The sequence below is a fragment of the Microtus pennsylvanicus genome, chromosome 3 (genome assembly GCF_037038515.1).
Source record: "Microtus pennsylvanicus isolate mMicPen1 chromosome 3, mMicPen1.hap1, whole genome shotgun sequence".
Lineage (NCBI taxonomy): Eukaryota > Metazoa > Chordata > Mammalia > Rodentia > Cricetidae > Microtus > Microtus pennsylvanicus.
Genome location: NC_134581.1, coordinates 95665792 through 95683022, shown reverse-complemented (window position 1 = coordinate 95683022; position 17231 = coordinate 95665792). Strand labels below are relative to the sequence as shown.

Below are 17231 nucleotides of genomic sequence, written 5' to 3'. Positions count from 1 at the left end.
GAAAGACCCAAGCACTAAAGACATACTAAGTCATACACAGGGCATGGATAGACCAAGCTGGTACTGCCCTGGAAGCCTCCTCCTCCTGGCAACTTCAGTGGTGCTGGAAGGTGCTATGCATACTACATACTCAGCAGTCTGACCCAGCTGTGACCCTGTAAGCAAGCTACAATCATTACTGCCCTGGCTAGACACACAACTAATGAAAGAGTGGCACAAATGTTAGGGGAGTAATCAATCACTGTCTGATTAGATTTAAAGCCTGATCCACAAGACAAACAACTGGGCCAACAACCTGTGGTAAGCCAGGCCATAGCCCTAGGGGAAAACATATTACTATCATTCTGCTAACTGAACAGAGTAATAAAATGCCTCTTAAGTTATCTCTATACCCATAGATTAGTACATCTCTCAACCCTCATTAAGGAAGCTCCGTTTTACAGCAGATGATGATTAATGCCTAGACCCACAATGGTCAACATGCAGAGAAGAGGCTAGGTATGGTACAGTCAGCTCTAAATGGGGTGTCCCTAATACATCCCCTTCCTCCAAATCTTAGGAATCATTGCCAAAGAGACACTGGACAGCCAGAGGCAGCAGATGTCTGCAGTAATGCAGTATTCCCGGCGTGGCAAGGCTGCTGCCCACAGGATTCAGAGGCTGTAACTGCACACACAAGATAGTAACAAGATCCAGCCAGCCAAAATCCCAGCATGGCTGCGGGAGGAGTTCATGGAGTCACACTCCTAACTGTGGAGCTACCAGAAAATGTCACTGCTGCGGGAGAGAGACTATCTTCCTCGGGGCCAAGGCCCCCGGAGTGCCGCCCATCCTCCATGGACCATCCTGCACTAATGCTCACCCACACAGGCAGTGCAAAACAGAGAAAGCAGGTTTTAAACAAAGCACATGAAGATGAGAGGAAAAGTTGGATGGCAGGGGGGACAGAGAAGAATGGAAAGAGGGAAAATGAGAGGTGGATTTGATCAAAACATAGTATATTCATGCATGAAATTCTCAAACAAGAAAAAGTCAAAAAAATTATCATGTATCATCAATAGTGAATTACCTAAATCAAAAATATGTAAGAAATAAAAGGCATGTATAATTTTCAAAAAAAAAGAGTTTGGGAGGGTTGTTCCTTTAGGTCCTAAAGGTCCCCCAGAGACAAGGTAGGTGTCAAGGCAGTTAGGGAAGGGAATCTACTGGCCCTGCCCAGGTCAGGTCCAGTGGTCAGGAGAAGAAAGGAAGCAGTCCACTGGGGAGCTCCTGTATTCCAGGCTACATAAGGACTGCCTGTTTCAAAGGCCAAAAGCCGAAGTTACTGCTCTTCTCTCCATACTTTTGATCTCCACAACCCTGCATTTAGTCTCACTCCACATATTAAAAGCTGGGCCCTGAAGGTCCTTCCCCAGAGGCACTTGGATCTCCTTCCACACAGAAGAGTCCCCTCCTTCCCATTCGTGAGCATTGGGTGAGCGTATCTTGCAACAATATACACATGAAGAAATGTGTCCTAAATCCAAATTTCAACATAGTTCAGTTCAGTTTTATGAAAACATGCTCACACATTCTGGTCTCATTAACCCTCAAATGGCAAGCTGGCATTACAAGGTCAAAGGTGCTTCCTACATCCATCTAGACAAGGTTTCTGAGTCAACCTTGACGAGTTACTTATTCACCATTTCTAATAGCAGCTACTTCTTACTGTTTAAGGGTCCACTGCCAAGCCTTGGCTTCTCTAGAGGCTACAGTCATTTGTAAAGAGCCTCCATATGCTACACCATTAAGCATCCTGGGGAATGAAGCCGGTTTCTGCATGAGCAGATCTAAGTATCTCTCCTGCTCCTTCAAACTCCATGACCTCCATACATGGCTCCCATGATGGGCCCATACTCTAGCAAGCTTTAAGCTTTCTTTTGGGCCACCAACCGCTCCCAAATCATGACATGGAGTCTTGGTATTTGTTACGAATGCTCAGCCTTATCTTATGTTCTTTTCTTGCTAACTGTTTTAACTTATACTAACCTGTTTCTTCACCATCTATATTTTGCCTCAGAGCTTTTTACCTTTCTTTCATTCTGTATGCCTTACTCCGTATCTTACTGACTGGTGACTGCTGACTGGCTGGCCCCAGGCATCTCCCTCTCATTCTTCCTCTCGTTCCTCTCCCATCCCTCTCGTTGTTCTCTTCTCTACCTATTTATTCTCTTTGCCTGCCAGCCCCACCTATCACTCTACCTACTGCCTGCCTGATGCCATTCAGCTTTTTTTTTTTTTTTTGGTTTTCGAGACAGGGTTTCTCTGTGGCTTTGGAACCTGTCCTGGAACTAGCTCTTATAGACCATGCTGGCCTTGACCAATCAGATGCCTTAGGCAGGCAAAGTGAAACATCAACATATCTTTACAGTTAAACAAAAGCAGCATAAACAAATATAATATATCTTTACATGGTTAAACAAATATAGCATAAACAAATTAACACATCTTGGCCTAGTAAAAGTAATATTCCAAAACATAAACAAATGTAATATACTTTGCATAGTTAAAGTAATATTCTATAACACATACCCTTGACTATTCCCAGTCAATTCCTACCACACACCCTTCACTCTGATTTTACTGAGCAACCACCTCCTAAAATACCAAGATCTATCCTTCAAAGTCAAACCTCTCCCTCTTCCTCTTAGTGTGTGTGTGTGTGTGTGTGTGTGTGTGTGTGTGTGTGATGTTGTATCTTGAAAACAAAACCCAGTTTCCGGGTCCTAAGCTAACAAAACATTTCTACTCCTTCGGACACAAATGAAGGCAAGCAGGACTTTTGGGCTATGAACGCTTCAGAGACAACAGATGTCTAAAAGCCCTGGGGATTGGCAACACACATCCAAGAAACCAAGAGCAGCACTCCAAAAACAATCAGCAAGTAGCTGGTCTTCTGGGGTAAAATTCCCAAAGGCTAAGACTTAAGTCTCCAGATCAAGTGAACCAAGCACTCAAGCAGACCTAATGAAGACTACGAATGATAGAAATCTAAGAAGGTGCACCAGTGACCTTCTTAAAACATAGTTTATGAAAGGAGGACCAAGAAAGCGGGGTCAAAGCATGCACATAGCTTGGTGCGTGAATGAGAAATGAGGACATGAGTGCTCCAAGGTACTGCTGAGGAGGAAGCTTTGTTGTATACATGAGAAAACAGCCAGAGGCATCCAGAAGAGTCCACACTGAACCAGGCCAATAGAAAAGGCTGGGCGGATGAGGGAAAGAGGACAAGAACCAAGAGACCAAGTGAGGAACCAGGCACCAAGAGGACAAGTAGCCAAAATGGCCCAAGTTAGATAGGAATCAAAGAAACTGGGTGACACTCAAGGGCTGGAGAGGTTGGGGTGGGAGACAGGGAATGCTAGCCAGGATGACTCTGTGATGCGGAGGGCTGAGGGCCAGAATTGACTTGATGTGTCAACAGGTACCTCAGTTAGCCATTTGTCCTGGGTATGAGACCTAACAGTGTGGACTTACAGCAGCCAGCCAGAAGACAGATACAATAAAGTCAGATGTGACTTGGATCCAACACAACAAAAGAATTCTCATCCCAGTGCTGAGGGCATGGAACAAATAATGGCAATGCACTCACAATCTCTGAGGACTCACTTGTGACCTGTGCAGTGGGTCACACGCCCTGTTCCCCACAACATCAGGAGTGTGGAGCAATCAGAGCTTCCCAATCATGGGCCAAAGGTAGAAGAGCTGCAGTCGTCAGGACAGCCACCTTTTGAGGAGCGCTTGGCTTTGAAGGAGCTGTACATTCTCCCACTGCACAGCGTGGTCCTCACTCTCTGGATGCATCATGGCATAAGAGGGTTGGGAGGGCTGAGCTGGTTAACATAGAAAACAAGCAACTGTCTGAGAAAAGCAGTCTATACAGCAGTATAGACTCATAGTGGTCCAAACCCTCATATTGCATTTGAATCTCCAGGAGAACTAGATAAATCTAGACATTTTTATTAAAATAGGATAACTAAATAAACTAAATAACAAATAAATAAATAAATAAGCTAAGTAACTAAAACTAGTTATTTTTATTAACTAGTCATATTTACATTATTAGCCCAAGAGTCTAGCAGTTTCTAATTTATACATATTTAAGTCCTTTTCTCACCACTGTGATTAAATGTATCGAGAAGCAACCTGAGGAAGGAAGCCATGATGTTTCTTCATGGTCTGGGGTGATGCCCTTCACAGTGGGGAGGTGCGACAGTGAGTGAGCTCCTCAAGCAGCTAATTACAGGACCCATCTAGAGGCAGAGATAGCCCACTGGAACCGGCCGCTGCTAGGGCTATGAACCACAAGGCCCATCCCTCAATGACACATTTTCCTCTAGCTAGACCCACCTCCTGAGAGAAACGCATCTCCTCAGCAATCTCCTCAGCACCACTGATGGGGAGGAAGTATTTCAACAATAAGTTAATGGAAGACACTTCACATTAAACAATAGCACGTGGCCGTGACAGACTGATCAAGGCTGGCTGTCACAGAAAGGCTGGGACAGGTTTACTGTGACTGCTCTGGGTCCCTTATGTCCCACATGTCTTGGAGGCCAGCAGTGATTTACTACCTGGAAGTTAAGTGGATCAATCTCGGGCCAAAACCACACCTCCCAGCCAACAATCAACATTTCATGAAGCCAGAGGAAGACAGACGGCTCACCGACTCCCTGGCAGCCTTCACATTACGAGTGGCCTTGGAGCACAGCCATGCACTGGAGGAGCACATCACCAGATCACAGCAATCTTGGGCCCAGGTTGCACTTGATTCAACAGGTGCAGGACTCAAAGCCATACATTACTAACAAACCCTCAGGTGACTCATAGAGTCCACACTTTGAGAAGTGGGACAGCTACGATACAAACCCAGTGACAAGAACAAGGTGACAGTTCATTCAGGTAAGATGTGGGGGCCTGGAGGGTGGTGACAAAGAGGGACTGGGAACATGAAAATACAAATTCAAAAGGTAACAATGAGTGTAACTTAAAACTTGGTGGCCACACATAAGAATTAAGAAAGGAAAAGAGTTAAAATTCCTCCCCTCTTCCTTCCCTAAGAAGAAACACTCTGAGATTTTCTAAGACATCACTGGTCTAGCCTTGAGTCCCATTTGCAGAAAGTCTAGAATGGGGATGGTGTTTGGTTATATCAGTGCCCAGCACTTATTGCACGACCCAGAGCTGTTACCACTAGCATGGGACTTCACAGTCTCTGAAGTGACTGCAACCGTGATTTTCTGCCCATTTTCTATTTTCATTTTTATCTTCCTGTTCCACAACTTCAAAGCCTTAGTAGGTTGAATTCATTTTATTTGTTCCCTCTTTGGGACTGAGGGGAATGTTCTACTCTTAATAGGAAAAGAAGGCACAAGCTCAATTTACTAATAAAGACATTAAGTCTCAAAATGAGAAGCAAAACTGCTTTTAAACTCACAGTCCATGTAAAGAAACCCCACTTCATAAGATCTAGAGTTCACAGGGTTACAGGCTGATGATCAACTTTGGTTAATTCTAGTCTTCTAATACATTTAGCATTGACAAAAAAATCGACAAAAGCTAGGTAAAAATGTAGAAACTCTTAATTATATTGACAGTAACGTCTGCTCATCAGTATTAAGCAGAAATGATCCAGGAGTCAATCTAAAGAACCAGTGGCTTTTATTTCCCCACGGGACCCAGAGTCTCATGTAGCATGGGCGCATACAGCAAACCCTGCAAGAGAGCTCGGGCTTCCCTGACTCCAAGTTCAGACATGAAAACATTGAACACACATAAAATGCCTTAGAAATCTCAAAGGTATAAAAGACAAAATGATGTGTTCTAAAGTGAATATTTGGAAACAACAGAATTCAGAAGGTATACACCGCCACCCCACAGACAACATGACTAGGATTCTAAACAGAAAAACACACAAAGTCAGATTGCATACATTTTAAATATGAATTTATGTAGAAATACTAGAGTAAGCAATGCATGATTACACAAGACATGTTTTAAAGGTAATGAATTCTATCTTCCTTTAAAAGTCTTAGCCTTACACAATGTGAACACAAATATTTCAAAATCAAACAGTATCCGCATTGACAATTTCTATAAAGTTCTGTTCACTGGCAAAACACAATGCATTTTACTGTTTAAAAATCAAATAAATATATAATTAAATAATGTGCTTCTGAGCACACAGAGGGCAACTGTGAAATCTAATAAATTCAGTAAGGAAAGTGTAAAACACAGGTCTCTTCAGCACAGGAAAAGATACAAAGACAAGCACGGGCGTGTAGGCATGCATGTGCACAAACACACAGCACACACACTAACACCCCTAAATAAATAAATCAGCCTTCTTGATCCACATAAAGTGACTTGTATGTATATGACGTTAGGGACTGACAGACCTAGAGGATCCGAGATGCCTACTCCCTACCCCAGCTTTCATGATATCAAAGTCACCGTGCAAGCTTCCAAGAGAGGAAAGCGACCAATAGTCTTATTCAGCTATGATGCTCTGAACTAAACAATGGCATGTGTGGCACAATATCGATGCCATAAATGCAATAGTGGCAGAGATATCTTGGTGGCAAACAACAAATTATTAGACTTAAGCCCCACGCAACAAGAGGAAGTCCTCTGGTACTAGAAACCTAGCCGACTTCCCAGGGCTAGCAAAGTCATGGATCCTGAAGGAGAACCTACAACCATCATTTACCTTATCAACAAAATCCCTAACTGTATTCTATATAGTTATTCTTACGCCCAGAGGTAAATGTGGTCCTCACCCCTCATCAAAGAAATGCTTCCTTGCAACAGATGAAAACCACCACAGAAAATCACAGCTCATCAAATGCAGATACCAAGTGACCATGTGGCTGGGGCCCAGCGCCAACTAATACATACATCTACAGCACAGTTCCTTCATGGAAGCATCAGGGCTCACAGGGAGGAGGGGGCATAAAGATTATAAATCTTTAGTAATTTTCAACAAGCTTGTTTCCTGATAAACCATTCTAATGTTAAGATAAAGAAACCCCTTCCAATTGCAAACTTATTAACTATCTTACTGCCAAACAACCAAGAATCGTTTTTTAAATTAATAATTTATTCAGTTTTCAAAAATTATAAAGTCAAATGAAGATGGGGGACACATGCATAGATTTGAGGATATAGAACCATAATGATTCTCAGGATGAGCAGAAACAGAAACTTCTGTTCCGTCTAGAGAATTAACAGACTCAGGACAGATGAGGTCCTCTTCCCACCGATCTGCCTCTGACTGCTGTCTAAGCCTTCAGATGTGAACCCTACAATTTGACCAACATGACTGACAAGTAATTAGCTTCAAGTTCAAACTCAAGAACGTTGTGCCCATAGGTAAAATTTCCAACAATAACATTAAGTTCTACATACTCAGGACATTTCCGCAGACGTCAAAGACGGGGAGGAATGACAAGGTCTTCTAAAAATAGAGTTTAGCTAGTAAGTCAGCAGACACATGAGGACGGCTGTGTAAGCATGCTAACAAAAGTATATTTTGTTATACTTTTAAGTGAAAAACATATCTGAATTTTGATACTGCACTAACAGTTGTAAGGAAGAAGCATTTCCTCAGGAGTGAATTTATAATGGTCATCACTACAAATCTTTCTCTCCCGGCAGAGCTTCCCCATGAATACCGGGTCCTAACACATAATACCATAGGCAGTGTAGTCAAGCTTCTTCCAGTTGATGGGAGTAGCAATGAGGGCACAAATATTCTCTATGTGAAGCAACAGACCGAGTGCCCTGAGTAATAAGGAAATGACAAAGCTACTAAGAAAAGGGAGCAACTACACACAGAAGAGGTTGTAACCGAGGAAGTCCTTCAAATTGGCCTGTGTAGCTAACGGAAAATACAAACTCTCCCAATATTAGTGTCCTTGGTCACTTATCTTCTTTTCTCTATTAAATACTCTTTGAACACCAGCCCTAAAGCCAATCTATGCACAGGGCATACACTCTTGTACATCAGCTTTATCATCACTGTTCTTAAATAAATACGCCCACACATAATGACTACTGTGAGGAGCAAGAGTGAGGGTGGAAGAGCCACATAACTGGGCAGATTTGAGTTATTATAAAATCCTGGCTGGTATGGCCTACCTCCTACCATCAACTCTCCAGCCCAGAGACTGCTCTTTCTTACATAACCCAGACACTTTTGTTATGAGCCCCTATTTTATTTACCTTTTGGCCTCTTGCCTTCTTGGCCACTGTTCCTGGTTCCTCCCTCCCTCCTTCTCTTCCTCCTTCTTCCTCTCTCTCTATCTCTTTCTCTATCTATCTATCTATCTATCTATCTATCTATCTATCTATCTATCTATCTATCTATCTCTATCTCTATCTCTCTCTTTCTCCATCTTCTCACAAGGCCCAGGCAGTATGGTGGTCATGCCCACTCTGAACTCTCCCAGATGTCTCTGCCTCTGCCTGTATTCCCCCTTATAGCTACAATAAAAACTTCAACCCCTTAGAAACAGTCATGGCCTCCTTTTATTTCTTTCTCATTCAATCATGATAATGCCAAGAAAATACAAAGTATATTTAAAGCATGTTCCACAGCTGTTGTAGCCTGATGCATTTTAAAATACACTCATTAAACAACTCTTGATTGGATTATAAAAAATCACCACAGAGGAATGACCTCTTCATGGGATTAAAGGTGTGGATCTAGAAATGGATGGAATTTTTACCAGTTTTGATTACTAGTAAGCAATGGAATGGAGGACTAAAGAAAACTAACAAATTAATTTCTAGAAATATTCTAATGGTAAATTACAGCTAATGACAAAAAATGAGACCCCAACATAAATTTGAAGCAAGTATGTAAATAATAATCTCTGCAGTCTACGAAATACAAATGTCATTAATTAAACTTACAAGAGACATTAATAAACCTTTACACTCACGAAGAGATATTAATATAATCTATCAGGATAAGGCTTTAAGTGACCATATTTTAGCAAGAGCTAAAGTGTGTGTGTGTGTGTAATTAGAATTTCATCTACTTTTAGTATAAATGTCCTACTATTGGCAAAAAAATCACATAAAGAACAGAGCTTTATATACTTACAAAAACTGAACTAAGTTGACTGTATGCAGTTTCGGTGCTCACAAGCGCTTTTTCTTGGAAACTTTCCTATTTAGAGCACTTTTTTAAATAAGAAAGCATATTTAGGTGACTATAAACATTCTTAAGGATCAACCAGAAATCTATTTTAGAAAGGAGGAAAAACTGTTTCAAACCCCCAAACTTGCAACTTTTTCTCTGACTCTGATAGAATTCCGATAATCAACACAGCACTGCCTTATAGCTACTTGCTCGGCTGAGTCCAGGCTCTTCCTGAGATCAGTCAGCACAGGAGGAGCCAATGCTCCCAGGGCTTCACACTTCAGTGTCTCTCCTGTCCACCCACTAACTGCTTGCTTTCCATCCTTCACTTTGGTATCCACCTAAGATCCCTTTTTCCTTGCTTCTGAAGAAACAAAGAAGCAGCAAGTGCTAAACACAGACCCCTGAGGTTCTCAGAACTGGATGGAAGCCCTCACTTGTCCTCTTGCTACATGCTCACTAAATGAAACACTATGTAGCAATTAAGAACATGAACTCAGAAGACCAGGGACTTGGGTTCAAATCCTGCCCTGAAGAATTCCGGGGGTGACAAGGCATAAGTTTAGTTACTAAGCACCTATGTGCCTCAGATCCCACGTCTAGTAAATACGACAATCACAATGCCATGGTCGGGCCCAAGTCACTGTTAGATGAGTTCACCTGCAGCACAGGCCCAGAGCCGGGCAGGGACAGCCCCTCCGCACCCGGGTAAGATGCTTTCTGTGGAGTGTTAAGTCACTTACCCTGGTGCTGAACACTTACTGTTTTCTCTTCCACTGACAACTTTTCTGTCCTCCCACAAACCTGACATTTCACACTGGGTATCCCGCACCCCTCACAGTGGCGTGTCCAGACACAATCCTCGTTGTCTCCATCAGGCCTGCCCTGGTCCTCACCTGTATGGTCTCCTCTGTCTCCTCCAGGAAGAACTCCCCCCACCCCTCACACCAAGACCAGTCACCCCAAGTTCGACCAGTTTTACCTCCAAATTCCAACTGAAATCCACTCCTCCTTACCATCTTCACAGCCATGCCCACTCTTCATGCCACTCTCACGGACCCTGGAAGAGCCCCACTCGGGGTCGGGCCCCCTAGATTTTCCAAGCACAGATTTCTCGGAATTAAAATGTGAGCATGCCCATCTTGCTCAACACTCCTCGGACGGCAACAGGAATAAACTCACTCCCATTCCAGATCTGGTCCTCAGGCACCGCTCCTCCATTACAGGGTAAGTGAGACCTGCTCCTTCCTTCCTGCATGCCCCTGGCTGCATCAAGAAGCCATCCTGCTCATCTTCCACAGGGCTCACACAGGCTCAGCTCACAAGGGCTCAGCTCACACGGGCTCAGCTCACACAGGCTTAGTTCTCAGGCAGATGCCACCACTTCTCTGTCCTCTGGCTAAAGTGAACTACAAGGCCCCTTCCCAAAGTCTGTCTTGGCTTAGTATTACTAATGAGGACATCCCTGGGTTTTGTTCATTTTGCTTCATTTTTCCCCACACAGAAGCCCTTTCCTTTCCTCCAGGGCACTTACTACAAACTGTAACTAACTAGTCACTTATTCTTCTTACATCCACAATGCAAATTCCACAGGAGCAGGCAGCACAGGTTTCCTGTCCGTCTTTTTCCCAGGATGCACCTGGCACAATAGGCTTTCCAATTGGGGTTCTACTCCAATTTGAACCAGACGTACTACTGTACATGTATTACCTCACCTACTCTTTTACTCTGACCAAAGCATTCACCGGCCCCATCTTAAAGATCAGGAAATAATGAGAAACACTGGAGGAGTGTAGAAACAGCTTCCATCGCGGGTCAGCACTGAAATGCCAGGCTGCTTCCACCGCATCACACCCTGCTGACCCATCCCAGTTCCCAGTACCAGGACTCAACTCTGCCTTCACAGGCCTCCTCCCTGTCCCCAGCTAGTCACAGGCTCTCGTAGTCATGGCTCTTGGTGGTAGTGGTTCCGATGTGGTGCTTGCCTCCCAGTTACACTTGCCAGTATTTAGGAAGCATCTGATTGCTACCACTGGGGAAGTGCTACTAGGTTCTGGTAGGTAGAACCTGGAACTCTGTTAACACCCCTGTGAGACACAACAGTCCCTCAAAACACAGAATGATCCCACCTAAAACATCATGAAGCTCAAGCAGGTTGCAGCTGCCACAGGAACTAGGTGGGACATGACTCTCTGTCTTAGTCGCTGTTGCGCCGCTGTGAAGAGACACCAAGACCACGGCAAGCCTCACAAAGGAAGGAATTTAACTGGGGCTTGTGTACAGTTTCAGAGGTTTAGTCCCTTGTCAGCATGACCAGAAGCATGCCGAGACACAGGCAGACATGGTGCTGGAGAGGAGCCAAGAGTTCACATCTGGATCCAAAGGCAGCAAGAAGAAAAAGACATGGGTGCACCCCTCGCGGTCCTGAGTTCCTTGCTCGTGCTCCCTCTCCTTCTAGACCTGATTTGGACCTTGAGATTTCTGTCCGGTGCTCCAATGTGGGTCTCTGTCTCTGTCTCCTTTCATCGCCTGATGAAGGTTAATATTCAGGAGGATGCGGGTATGTTCTATGGGGAACTCACCAAGGCCAGCTGGCCTGGGTCTGAAAAAGCAGGGGATAAAACCGGACTTGCTGAACATAGCGGACAATGAGGACTACTGAGAACTCAAGAACAATGGTAATGGGTTTTTGATCCTACTGCATGTACTGGCTTTGGGGGAGCCTAGGTACTTTGGATGCTCACCTTACTAAACCTGGATGGAGGTGGACGGTCCTTGGACTTCCCCACAGGTCAGGGAACCCTGGTTGCTCTTCGAGCTGATGAGGGAGGGTGACTTGATCGGGGGAGGGGGAGGGAAATGGGAGGCGGTGGCGGGGAGGAGGCAGAAATCCTTAATAAATAAAATTAAAAAAAAAAGAAAAAGAAAAAGACATGGGCCAGGCTAGAGTTTCTGAAGCCCACCCCACAGTGACACTTTTTCCCCAATGATGCCATATCTCTTAATCTCTTGCAGGTAGTACTACTCCCCAGTGACAAACACACACACACCACACACACATATATGAGCCTATGGGGGGCATTCTTACTCAAAGCACCACAGTTACCTTTTTAATGATTCTACAGATGCATCTTACACTGTCCTGCACCACTAGCATGTTTTCTGCACATGCACGTTCAATAGGAATATTTCTCATGGTCACCCCTGAAACAAAGCCCTCTCCAACTACAGAACTTTCTTCCTTCTTTTGATAAAGGTCAGGACATAGGTGGATGTAAGAAGGAAGTAGCTGTATCAGGCAAGTGGCAACTAACAGCTCCAGTTTTGAAGAAACAATCGATTAAGAGAAACTACACAATCGGATAGTTCATGTGCCCATTTCAAGGAAGTGGGTAGAGCAGGGATGCAGGCTCATTGGGTAAAGGTTCCTACTACAAAGCCTAAAACCTGAGGTCTGGCCCAGGCACCCACATAGTAGGAAAGATCTGATTCCTGAGGTTTTCCTCTAACACACAAGCACCGTAGCACATGTACACACACAAGCACGTGCGCACAGGTGTGTGTGTGTGTGTGTGTGTGTGCTCATGTGTGTGCTCGCACAAGCACATACACACATGAGTAAATAAACGAAAACAATAAAATAAAGGAGGGGTACAGATTTACAGTCCCAGCACACTGCAATCATAAAGGAATTCCATGTCCCAGTGGTGCCAATCTGCGTCTGGAAGCTCAGTGGTTGGTACAGGACTTAGGAGGCAGTCCCCAGCACTAAAAACAAACAAGCATTTCAAACCCACCTCCTCCAGTGTGCTTCCTTCTGCCATATGCCCAGCACTAGACACACAATTAAGGGGTCTAATGTATGGATTATGGGATGCTTTAAGTTTTCAGATATCGCCAGTGTATAGCTTAGGTTAAGAACTGCTGTTCTAATTCAAATCTCTCATCTTACACAAGACCAAGTCAAACGTCAAAAAGCTAAATATGTGGCTCAGAAACCCACCAAGTTTGCGGCAGGCCTGGAGAGAACCGCAGGAGAGAGTAAGGAAGTCCTTGCTTCATTTCTCTTACTGTTACAACTATCCTGACAAATAGCAACATAGGGGTGGGAGAGGACCACATCAGGCTTTAGCTGATTACTGCAGGGAAGTCAGTTCAAGAATGTATAAAGCATCATACTCAGTTGAGAGCAGAGAGAGAAGAATAAACGCGTGGATTCATCTTTGCTTGTCTGTTCTCACAGCTTTCTCTGCTCTTGGACTGTTCGAGATCCCCACCTAGGGAATGGAATGGTATAGCCAACAACTGGCTGGGTCTTCTTACATCAGTCAACAGCCAAGATAATCCTTTCCTGGCCAACCAACCAGATCTAGATAGTTCCCCAAACTCTCTTCCCAGGTAATTCTAAAGTAGTGTCAAATTGACAGTTAAAATTAACCAGAACAGAGGAAAGGAGAAACAAAAAACAAGCTTTACCGAAGGGCAGTGTTAACTGGACTTTGCCAGTTTGTGTTCACTGCCTGCCTTTCTCTGCCTTGACCCCAGTCCCAGGAGGTGGCTCGACAGGTCACTTTGGTAGACCTGACAGTGAGAGACACTATAAGCAGAAGACCAGAGTGTGGGAAGATTGTGCAGCTCCTCCTGGGTGACCTTGCTTCCTCAGCACAGCTGCCCACACCTCCTGACAAAGCCGTGTTTCCGCAAGCCTCGCATCTCCCCTGTGAGTCCATTCCCACTGCTCAGTGGACCTCAATGGCCTGACAGCTTTTGTAGGTTTCTCAAACCTGTTCGTAACTCTGAAAATAGCTCAATTATTAATGCTTCCTGCCTGAACACGGAAATCTATGCAGACACATAGTGCTATGTAGCAGGATGCGCTCTCTGAGGTGGGAGCTGGTTAGAGGCGACCTATATTATTTACTGTGGTCAGGAAAGTTTGATAAACACTTTCAAGGTTCTCCCTCCACCACTGCCTGTGTAGCTCGGAACTTCTAAAAATAAACATTTCAAGACCTCTTTGTCACCACTGAATTAAATAATTATGTCCATCTACAAGAAAGCATATGTTCACACTAACTGTTTGTCATTGTCCTGCACCCTCAGCAGTGGAAAGGGACACCTGGTAAGTAGTTTACCAGTGCCCAGCACACATGAAGAAACACTTGAACAGTTCTAACATGTGCCGCTATCATGGACGTCCAAGTTAGGACATTTATTCTTACACAAAGCTACCTTGTCATAGCTAACACGTAGTTGATAGAACCGAGCAGCTACAATCAAGCCAAGCAACAAGTGACTATGAAATAAATGCCTCTCAACATGGAAGACCCAGGAGCCACTTTCAAGTTCCACACTGAAATACAACTTTCACCTCCTCTGGGAGGGTAAAAGAGGAAATGAAGCAGCTTTCAAAGACATGGAAATTGCTGGAACCCTCTGCAGGACAAGTGCCTTTCTGATGCTCTGGGAGCATGGTGCCAGGAAGAATCCCTGCTGCTGTCAGTCTTGAGGGTGCAGAGCCAGAGCTGAGCCAGGCACACCAGGTCTGATCATGCATAGAACCCTCCTCCAGTTGCTGTGTGGCCTGACAGCAGATGTTCACACAAGAGGACAGCGACTATGGTGTTCCTCCCAATTCTACACACCTGGTGACCTCAGTCCAGGGAAAACCTAAGCCTGACACACTCACTGTACTTCCATTTACAATGCCAAAAGAGCAAATCAAGAGAAACGCTGTATTAAACAAAACTGTATTTCTGCATTACTAAATCCAAATACAAGCCATCCAGTGTAAGAAAACCCAAAGGAAATTCACTGTAAAACATAAAAAAAGTATCATTTAAAATCTATTATTGTCTCTCCCTGAAATGAAAACAATCCATCCATTACTTTACTACGATTGCTGTTTATACTAGCCATTCACAAAAGCTGGAGATTTACTCTGTCATGGGATCCGAAATCAGGGTTACGCATTTGCTTCCACAATAGGAACTGATGCTGCTAAATGCTTTAGACACAAACATGCATTAGCCATGGAATTTTTAGTTTGGCTCCTTGGGCCATCCCTGAGTAGAGCAAAAGATAACTCCACATAACAGAGAAGGCCCTCAAAGTGAGCCTAAAACCAAACCCAAGCACTGTGCACCAGCTCTGCGTGCCTTCGGCCTCATCCACTGTACCAGGCTGCCTCCCCAAGGTGAATTTAACCTGTACACTGGCCAGGTTCTCAAGCTAGCCACCAAAGGGAGGCATGACGAAAATAATGAATTTGCCTAATCTTGGCCCAACTATAAAAAGAGAAAATATCGTTGTAACAATGCGAGCCTTCTTGACCCCATAAACACATAATCGTGCCTGGCTTACAGTGACTCAATGGCTGTGGTAAGGGGCTATCCCCACAGGAAGGCTAATTTTGCTGTATGGCCCGTCTAACCCCAAATTCCAGGCTTGAAGCACCCCAAACATGGAAAGGTCATTAAGGAAAAGTGAAAAATAGTAACAAAATATCACTAGTAACTAAATGATTCAATAATCAAAAGCCATTGTGGCAAAAAAAAAATTACAGGCTCTTAATGAGGGACTTGGAAAAATTAGGCCTGCTAATCCAAACTTCTACAAACTTGCCTTATCGGACAAAGTCAATCAGAAAGCAAACCCAGAAGGCGACCCACGCGTGAATGCTTGCTTCAACTTTCTTTCCGGCACACAGTTACAACCCATCCATTTGGTGCATGGAAGAAGGATGAGAGATGCCAGCAGGGAAGGTTAAAGCTTGGGCATCCAAAACACAACACAACCTGGAAAGTGACAAAACCACGAAGTGCCACCCGCACTGTTTTCGGTCAAGAAGCGAAAAAGCACGCTAAAATTTAATTATAAGTTTGGCAACTTTCTAAGACAGGAACCTGAGTATTTCGAGCTCCAGGAATCGCTCCCATCCCTAAGCAAGCCATCCTCCGAGATAGCGGCCAAGCCAGCGGCAAAGAGTGGACTGTCGCTGCAGGCATTAGCCCGGTCTCCTCCGCGCGGACCGGCCCGCCCGCCGCTAGCCGAGCTGCTGATGATCTCTGGGCCATGTTTTTAAAAGCCCGGGCGGACGGCGGGGCGAAGGGTGCGCAGAGCTGGGCCCCCGGAAGGAGCGGAGAGGAGCAGAGGAGGCAGGAGCGTCCCGGGAAAAGTCGAAGAGGGCTGCTAACTGGCTCACCTAGCAGCAGCGTGCTCCAGGTCCGGCCGCGCCCGCGCCGCAGGCCCAGCGCCCAGCGCAGCCCGACCGCCAGGCGGCCCGCGAGGCCGTCCGGGGCGGGCGCAGCGGTCTCCGCGCGGGGCCCCTTCCTGCCCGCCGCGCCTTTGCGCCCCGGAGACGGCGGCGCGCGCTCCAGCCCCGGCTCCCCGGCGCCCACCTCGGATGTCCCGCTCAGTGGCGGCGGTGATGCGCGGGCCGGCCGGGGCGGCCTGGGAGTCGCGTCCCGATGCTTGTTCCGCGCCTGCAGGACCATCTTAGCATAGTCGCGCCCGCTAGCTGCGCGCGCCCGGACGGCAGCCGGGATCCGCGGACTGGCGGTCGCTCACTCCGGCCAGCGAGGGCGGGCCGGGAGGCGGGGACAGCGCGGGCCGGGCGGCCGCTGCCTACTGCTGGGCGGCCGGGAGGCGGCGCCGGACTCGCGCGCCTCCGCCGTTGCCGCTCTCGGGTTGCCACGGCGACAACGGAACGCCGCGGGGCGGGGGCGGGGACTGCGAGTGGCGCTGCCCTGCCTCTCCAGTGCGCGCGCCCCGGCGCGTTCAGGCCAGCAAGCGCGCACGCGCGAGCTGCGAGCGGGGCGGGACCGGCGACTGGGAGGGGGAGTGAAACGAGCAGCGTGGACGACCTCCCGGAAGCTGCCGTGCGCCCTCGGGGACCGGCAGTGGGGCCCTGAGGCCCTGTGGCGCCGGGTCGCGCGGGGTGGGAGCCGGGTGGTCACGGAAGGGCTCAGTGCGTGCGCTCCGTAGTTCTGTGCGTTAGGTTTGGGCATGAAACTAACGGGGTAAAGTGTGGCCTCGCCCTTCT

General features: G+C 46.1%; 1 protein-coding gene across 3 annotated transcripts in view; it reads right to left on the bottom strand.

Moving 5' to 3' along the window:
- Positions 1-16782, bottom strand: part of Dpy19l1 (dpy-19 like C-mannosyltransferase 1) — a 95312-nt gene extending 78530 nt beyond the window's left edge. For 2 of the 3 annotated variants that reach the window (XM_075966507.1, XM_075966508.1), the window contains exon 1: positions 16392-16781. In XM_075966507.1, the coding sequence (XP_075822622.1) occupies positions 16392-16683 (292 nt within the window). In that variant the 5' untranslated portion in view covers positions 16684-16781. Of the gene's footprint in view, positions 1-16391 lie in introns of all 3 variants that reach the window. The other variant, XM_075966509.1, reaches the window with a different exon arrangement.
- Positions 16783-17231: the final 449 nt, after the last annotated feature.